The 7,974-nt window shown below is 43.4% G+C and overlaps 1 protein-coding gene across 5 annotated transcripts in view; it reads right to left on the reverse strand.

Annotated features, from left to right (window-relative positions):
- Nucleotides 1–7,871, reverse strand: part of UPF2 (UPF2 regulator of nonsense mediated mRNA decay) — a 51,793-nt gene extending 43,922 nt beyond the window's left edge. The window contains exons 1-4 of one of the 5 annotated variants that reach the window (XM_086886464.1): nucleotides 6,918–7,585; nucleotides 6,750–6,834; nucleotides 2,599–2,978; nucleotides 267–1,046 (exon numbers count right to left, since the gene is read on the reverse strand). In XM_086886464.1, coding sequence (XP_086742590.1) covers nucleotides 267–1,046; nucleotides 2,599–2,978; nucleotides 6,750–6,806 — 1,217 coding nt within the window. In that variant the 5' untranslated portion in view covers nucleotides 6,807–6,834; nucleotides 6,918–7,585. Of the gene's footprint in view, nucleotides 1–266; nucleotides 1,047–2,598; nucleotides 2,979–6,749; nucleotides 6,835–6,917; nucleotides 7,628–7,672 lie in introns of those variants that run through there. The other 4 variants (XM_086886465.1, XM_086886469.1, XM_086886466.1 and 1 more) reach the window with 4 other exon arrangements.
- Between the last annotated feature and the right edge of the window lie 103 nt (nucleotides 7,872–7,974).

Raw genomic sequence — 7,974 nt, forward strand, 5'->3', positions numbered from 1 at the left:
GATAAGGAAACAGCACCAAACAGTGTAAAGAGAATTACAGCTAAAGGTCAACCACCCTTTCCTTTAAAAGATATTCAGAGTCTGTTTTGTCTCTGCTTTTCAAGTACTCAGAACAAATTTAGAACTTTTTTTTAGAAACACTGCAGAACACACTTATCTTCTACACACTCCTAACAGATTTTGTTCATAACTACTGCAACAAATCTAGGCATTTCATAAATAAACTAATTTTTACTCATAAGCAAAAAGCAACATTCAATTGTCACCTGTTTTGTCTTTCAATATTTTGTAGCTCCCTGTGGTCCCTTTTCAGGTGTTTGGTCAAAGATGTAAAGTATTCCTTCAACAAATTCTGGAAGGGCTGTTGTTTCTCTGGGCTAATTATCTCACTAGGAGGAAAGCTCAAGTTAAACTTCTCTGCAACAGTTTTTACTTTCCTTGGTACCAAACCAGCAATGTCATCTCCACAGTGCCGACAAAAGCTGATAACCACAGAAACGTGAGTGTGGGATTCTCGATCAGCGTTAATAATATTTTTAAGCTGCTCATAGATTAAAGACAAACCTTCCTTGTCAGTGAAAATCCCAACTATTGTCAATTCTGCAATGAAACGCAAATCAGTTCTTAACTTGGTAATGTTGGGAGTCTTCTCTTCTTTCCTTGCTTCAAAATGTTTTTTCCAAGCCTGAAGTAATGAAGGAGCAAAATCAGCGTATCGCTGGTGAAAGAGGGAACACAAGTGCACAGCGCAGTTCACGTCTGATATTTTCAGTTTGGCCTCCACAATGGAAGCCACTGCTTCTGCAATGTATTTGCTTAAATTCAAGCTATTAAAGTCATGGGACAAGGAGTCCCTTTGTTGCTCTGTAATGGTTTTTAGCTTCTTAACAAAAGCTGTGTTCTTCTTCAGACTGGAGTCCAGTCTGCTGAAGAAGTTTTCCTCCGGACGACTCTCTGGTGCGTTCTGGTTTTTGCTGCGGAGCTCTTTTCTTGCCTGATGGCGCTCCCAAGCCTCCTGATGGAGCTGATGTGCTTCCTCTTTCTCCCTATGCAACATAAAAATCAGTAATTTTTGTTATGGAACCTTAATCTCAGGGTATCAGTTCAAAGGAAAAAAGGTCACAGTTGGAAAACCAGTTCTAACACAATTTCACCTTACTGTCTTCTTAAATAGCTACTAAGCTAATCCTAGAAAGCTAAAGCCTCTGCTTCAGAAACTCTGTTTAATTTTTGTGTTGCAAAGGGCAAGTACTACTTCTTACAAAACAAAATTTCTCAAATATTTCTATGCAGAACACATTAATCCAAACAGACTTCGAAAATATAAACATGAAACTCCATTTACTACAGATGAAGTTCTGACAGAAGAGGAAACAGCCTTTCAACAGGTTACTGTATTACACATTTAAGGAAAATCTTTTATTGCCAGACTACTGAAACTACATAGAAAATTTGGAATAGGTGAAATATATCTGCCCCAGCTAGAACTTGGCAATGAGATTGCCTCAGTCTTAAAAGTGAAATATTTCAGACCTCAGAATGGCCAGAACCTCAGCTTTACTGGTCTAAAGATGCCACCTTCCACACTGTACTACCACTAAGAAAAGTGCCATCCAGGTATCAGTTGTCTGTGACTGATTAAAAGAAATTACATTTTTCACATCGATTTGTTCCTGTTATGGATGGTCTGCAGACCTGTTAAGAGTCTCTATTCCTAATTTTTGAACAATAGCACTTGATTTTAAATGCATCTCTGCTTCTCTATTTTTCTGGTTTTGGCTGGGACAGAGTTAATTTTCTTCGGAGTATCCTGTATGAGTATGTGTTTTGGATTTGTGCTGGAATCAGTGCTGATAACACAGGAGTGTTTTTACTACCACTGGGATGGGCTTACACATAGTCAAGGCCTTTTCTGCTCCTCACCCCACCCCACCAAGGAGTCTGGGGCTGCACAAGGAGCTGGGAGGGAACACAGCCAGGACAGCTGACCCCAACTGACTCAAGGGATATCCCAGTCCATATGACATCATGGTCAACACGTAAATCTGGGGGAACAAGGAAGGGGAGGGATTATGGGAGTGATGGCATTTGTCTTCCCAAGTCACTGTTAAATTTGATAGAGCCCTGCTGTCCTGTGGATTGGTGGGGAAGCGGGGAATTAATTCCTTGTTTAGGCTTGCTTGCCTGCACAGTTTCTGCTTTACCCTTGAGGTGCCTTTATGTCAACCCATTAGATTTCTCACTTTTACTCTTCTGATTCTCTTCCCCATCCTGTTGAGGGGAGGGAGTGGCTGTGTGGGGCTGATGTCAGCTGGGGTTAAATCACATTTACTCAAGCGTAACTGTGCTCTCTGTGGTTATTGCATGCAGAACACTATCAAATCCCCGTAACAGAGACCTATGTAACAGAAGTTACAAGTGAAAACTCAAAACCTCTTAGAAGTCATAAAGCACAATCAGACAGGCACGTAAAATTGATAACACTACATGCAACTTATTAAAAGTAACTCCAACACTTCATCTCTTATGACTCTGATCACAGTCCTGATAACATAACTCCAGCATTTGACACAATTAAACCTTTAAAAGATAACTTACTTCAGCTGAGCAGCTTCTTCTTCTTGTTTCTTTTTCTCTTCCTCCTCTTGTTTCTTTTTCTCCTCTTCTTCAAGTTTCTTTTTTTCCTCTTCTTCCTTCTTCTTTTGCTCCTCTTCTGCCTTTACTTTATCCTCTTCTTTCTTCTTCCGCTCCTTGTCTTCCTTCTTTCTTTTATCCTCTTCCATTTTTTTCTTTTTATCTTCAGGAATTTTTAAGGTCTCCCTCTTCATGCCAACCTTCACATCTTCTTTTGGCTTCTCCCTGGTGCTCACTGGTCGCCTTTCACCAAATTCTTTTTCTTTGTTATTTAACTGAGATTCTTTTTCTTCCATATTTGCTGGCTTTTTGCGCTCAGCTGGCATTGTGTTACCCAGGCAAACCTGCAGAACCACGGGAAAACAAGTACTTTTCAATTGCTGTTGATATTTCATCATTTTTCACAGCCCACCCATATTCACTTAACTCACAAGTGTGTGACTCATCAGAATAAAGATTTACGTTTTCTTGAACTAAGGAATGGACCTGACAGGTAAAAACTAATCATTTTATAAGCATGTTGTTCTGCAAAGTTGTCCTCATCATGAACTGTGAATAAAAGTACCTTGTTACAACCCAAGGAATATAAGATCTTGAACATAAACAAGTCCATCTGAAAAAAACAAGTAATTAAAGACTGATGAAAACAAAGTACCCCAAACTTAAAAATAAGTGTATGCTTGATACATCATCATGCATCTGCACCTCATTGACCTTTCTACACATCTCCTAAGAATACTCCCTTCCACTACCACTACTTAGGATTGTAGGATAATGCAGGTTAGACGTGACCTCAAGTAATTCAACCTCCTGCTCAAAGCAGGGTCAGTAATGAGTTCAAACAAGACTTCCAGTTTCAAGGAAAGAAACTGCATAACCCCTCTGGCCAACCTGCTCCAATGCTTGATTATCCTCATTGTGAAAAGGCATCAACTAGCTTCCTTCTTTTCTCACCCCTCCCCAGATTTCTCCAGCGTCTCAGCACAAGTAGCAGCTGAAGAGTGAGCAGTGCTGACTAAGCTGTACGCACAAACCTCCCTGCCAGCAGAGCAAACAGAAATAGTATCAGAAAGGCTACAATTATCAAGAATTATCAAAGGCTACAATTTCTCTCTCCTTTTATTCAACCAACACTTTTGTAAGAGCTTTAGCCTCTTTGGGTTTTCCAGCCCTCTAAGCTTTGGTTTCATTTGGCTAAGGACACAAAAGGTAACACATACTGAACACAAAAGGGTAAAATCACTGGACAGTTTTGATTAGGATGAAACTGTGACGAGCACCTAGTTCAGCCAGTGCTCCAAGGAGATCCAAGCAGATCAGAGGCGTGGCTAAGGCTTTAGTATCTACAGGAAGAGAGAAGCAATGGTCCTCTCTGGGGACACTGAGAAAAAGCTTTCCCAAACACCAACCTGGAAATTGCCATGCCCCGTACTGTGTTTGTTTCTTTTCATCCTATCCCTGCACAGCTTTGAGGAGAGGCCAGCTTCATCTTCACTATGCTCTCCCATTAGGTTTATTAAAACAGTAATAAGATTTTCTCCTCTCTTCTTACAGATCAAGAACCCCATTCTCTCTGTTTCTCTTCAGATATCATGTCCTCCCTGTGCTCTTGGTGATCTTCCAACAGTGTGTCAATGCTTTTATTGGGAACACAGAACCCACACCTGGATGTGGTAAGTACTGAGCAGAGAGGGGAGACTCACCCCCTTCAGCCTTACGGTTAACTCCTGGTCCTACAGCCTAGAATGCAAGGGCATTCTGCTGACTCATGTCAGGGTCAGGTGGGCCAGGCAGGACCATGAGGCAATTAGAACCACCTAGGCTTTTACTTCAGGCTAAATTAATTTCTTAAAACTAAAAATAATTTTCACATATTCACATGTTTCAAGTTAAATGCATGTAAAAGTGGGACCGATATGACACCACTGCATGTGATGCCTTCTGCAGACATCATTTTATTAGTAACACCAGTTTCATTCCCAATGGCCACCCCACCTTTCTAACATTTTACTCTGGATGATGAAAACAGCCTCGATTCACCAATTCCCTGCATCTGTTTAGAGTGGATAATGAGACACTTGCATGCCAATCTACTAGAATGCTTCTAGTATTAACTATTTTGGAGTATGTTTATAAATAAGACTTCACAATAAAGAAGATACGTTTCTTAATAAACATTGTACATTCCCTCTGCCATCTCCCAAACAATAAAATGATAGATTCATATACTATCTATCCCACTCAGATGAAACCCTGTATTACAATATTTAAGGTGCTAGTCCAGGGCTTCTGAAGAAAAAATGGTCTGCAAAAATTTACAGTATCAGTATTCATATCTGGGCAGTGACAACTTACCAGTGGGGAACCTATTCATGACTTGGCTTCTGGCAGCAACTGGCAACAGCACCAACAGAGACTGATACTGATTTATGGAAATCAAATCAGCATTGCTTAAACAAGCAGTAGCACATTTGGCTCCCAAATGCATGTCTACAACCATAAAATTTCAGATCTCAATATCTCAAAACTATTCAGAACCACTGAGTTCCAAAAACACTGATCTTAAAACAGTATTATTATGAAATCAGTACTTAACCGAAGAGGGAAGGGGTTGCCTATGTTTAAAGAAATGATGGAACCATATGTCACAATTCCAATACTCTGAACAAAATATCCAGCTAGATATGTAACTTTTAACAACAAGGTCATTTACCACAATCATTATGGTACTTGAGCTCTTGCTAAATTTAGGAACTCTGAATTCTGTTTTAAAAATGCATCTGATGTTTGCTTGTATAAAGGCAAACCAGAGAAGACAGGATAAAAAGAAAACGGATGGAGTATAATTGGTCACATTATGGTTTTGACCACAAGGGCAGTATTATCCACTTTTTCCCAGTGAACACTGGAGTCCAAAAAACCCCAAAAAATCTCGTTTACAGTAGGTTTCTGTTCTGTATCCCAGAACAGTTATGTTGCAATACTTCTCACTACCTTCTACGTGTACAGCTTCTTATCTCCCAAACCTTTCCGATGGCTTTGCCAGCTCGTTTGTGGCGACACCAAATGCCCCAGGGCAGGAGGAGGCGGTGTGGCCGCTGCCTCCAAGCTACACCCGGGCTGATCTGGCGCGGAGCTCCACCCGGGCTGATGCGGCGCAGATCCAGGCTGAGCTCCCAGCCGGCGCAGAGCCCCCATGACCGGCAGAGTAGAGCTGTCCCACAAGCAACTTTCCCAAAAGCTGTGGGAAGCAGGAAAAATGGAAACAGCTGGCTCACCTGGGCCTCATTTCCATAGGAAACCAGGCTGAAGATGGCATGGAAACATTGAGAGAAACTTTTTTCTATTTAATATCTCACATTTACATGAATGTACTGATGAAAAGGCATAATAATGACATGAACTCCATAAGCCAACTCCATCAGCACTCACACCGGAAAATTATGAAGGACAGAGAAAACAGAGAGAAGACAAACCTCCCTATGCCTTTGGACTCTCAGCAGCCCATTTCTGTAGTGACACATGATTTAACACTCCTCAGTTTCAGCACATACAGATAATGTGTTTTTAGAGGGAACTACTTCACCTAATTTTTCAATATTTGACATACATTGACTCATTTGCAGTTAAGTCAATTTTTATTGTACTTAAGTTTCTATTTTTTAAAAAAAAACCCCAATAGTCTTGGAATTTGAAAGAATGGTACTGGGTTCATGATACTCTGAGCTCAGAAACTTAATAGTCTTGAAATACAGAATTAACATTTAAGAAAAACCATCTCTGTACTTACTCTTGAGGAAAGCAGAGAGTAATACACGGTATTCTACTTTGAATCTACTCACAATTCAGAATAAAAGAATAAACATCAACATTTGGCCCTCAAAGCAATCCTCTCAAGTCAATAACAACAGTCTACTCTCAAAACCTGCAGTGACATGATCCCGAATCCCCATCCCTGCAAACACAAGTACGAGGGAAGGAAATATAGTTCTATTAAACTAAGTACAATGAGATTTTTCACTAGAAGTTAAATGGATTACATAAACAGTCTTTTCTGCAACTAATCTATTACAAAAGAGATATGGGAGATAAGGAATGTAGGCAAGATGTCCCACCTCTGACTGGCTGAAGAATCTCAAAGAGCAACAAATTCCTCCATCACTAGTTATCATACCATTAGAAGGTTCCAAGTTTCAAGAACTGAAATGCAGTTAAAGTTCTCTTAATGCAAGGTAAGGTGCATAAGAAAACTACCCAGGTGAATGAGAAGAAAATAAACTTACAGGTTATGGAAGATGAGACACAGCACACAGAAAAAAAAAACGTAATGCAGAGAGAGAGAAATCCCCCACACAGTGGCACAGAAGGTTCACAGCATCACAGAGTATCCTGACTTGGAAAGAACCCACAAGGATCATCAAAGTCCAACTACTGGCACTCTACAGGGCTTCCCAAGAGTCCTGAGATGCATGTACCTGAGGGCATTGTTCAAACGCTTCTTAGGTTCAGACAGATTTGGTGCTGTGACCACTTCCCTGGGGAGCCTGTTCCAATGCCCAACCACCCTCTAGGTGAGGAGCCTTCTCCTGATATCCCACCTAAACCTCCCCAAACACAACTTCAGGCCACTGACACATCTTCTGGCAGGCCTGCCGAACAGCCGGGCACTTTTACTTTCGCTTCTACACCTTTCGGGGAGAATGTTTTGCTGCCAGACTTGCAGGAACGCGCTTTCCACCGCGAAACAGAGGCCTATAGACAAGGCACTAAATACAAAAAGACTCCTTCGCTACCACCCCAATCCCCGCTCGCAGCTCTCCCGCAGCCCGGGCCCTTTCCCGGATGGGACCCGCAGCTCGGGAACAGCAGCTTCCTGTTCTCTCCGGCCTCCCTCTCCCCGAGCTCTCAGGCACTGCCACCCGAGCCTTCCCTATCCGAGCCCCACGGCCCCTCTGCCTCCGGAACCCCCCTCCCCTTGCCCCTGCCAGGCCCCTGTGCCCTCCTCCCGTCGTCCCCGAGACCCCTTCCTCACACACACCCCGGCACCGCCCTCCCGTCCCGTCGGTGCCCGCGGTACCTGTGCCCGGTGCCGACATGGGCCCGCCCGGCGCCGCCGCCGCCGCCTCCTTCTCCTCCTCCGCCCCTCCGAGGTCCCCGAGCGCTTCTCCCCTCACGGCGGCCAGGCCTCCGCCGCGCTGCCCGACCCGCGGCGCAGCCCCGACCGAGCCCGGCGCGCCCGGCCCGCCACGCCTGGGCGCGAAGGGAGGAGCGACGCCGCTTGACGGCGGCAGAGCAGCGGCTGCGGGCGGCGCGGAGCGGCGCTTCCCGAGGGGCGGGGGT

This window comes from Cyanistes caeruleus, chromosome 4 (genome assembly GCF_971803275.1).
Source record: "Cyanistes caeruleus chromosome 4, bCyaCae1.hap1.1, whole genome shotgun sequence".
NCBI lineage: Eukaryota > Metazoa > Chordata > Aves > Passeriformes > Paridae > Cyanistes > Cyanistes caeruleus.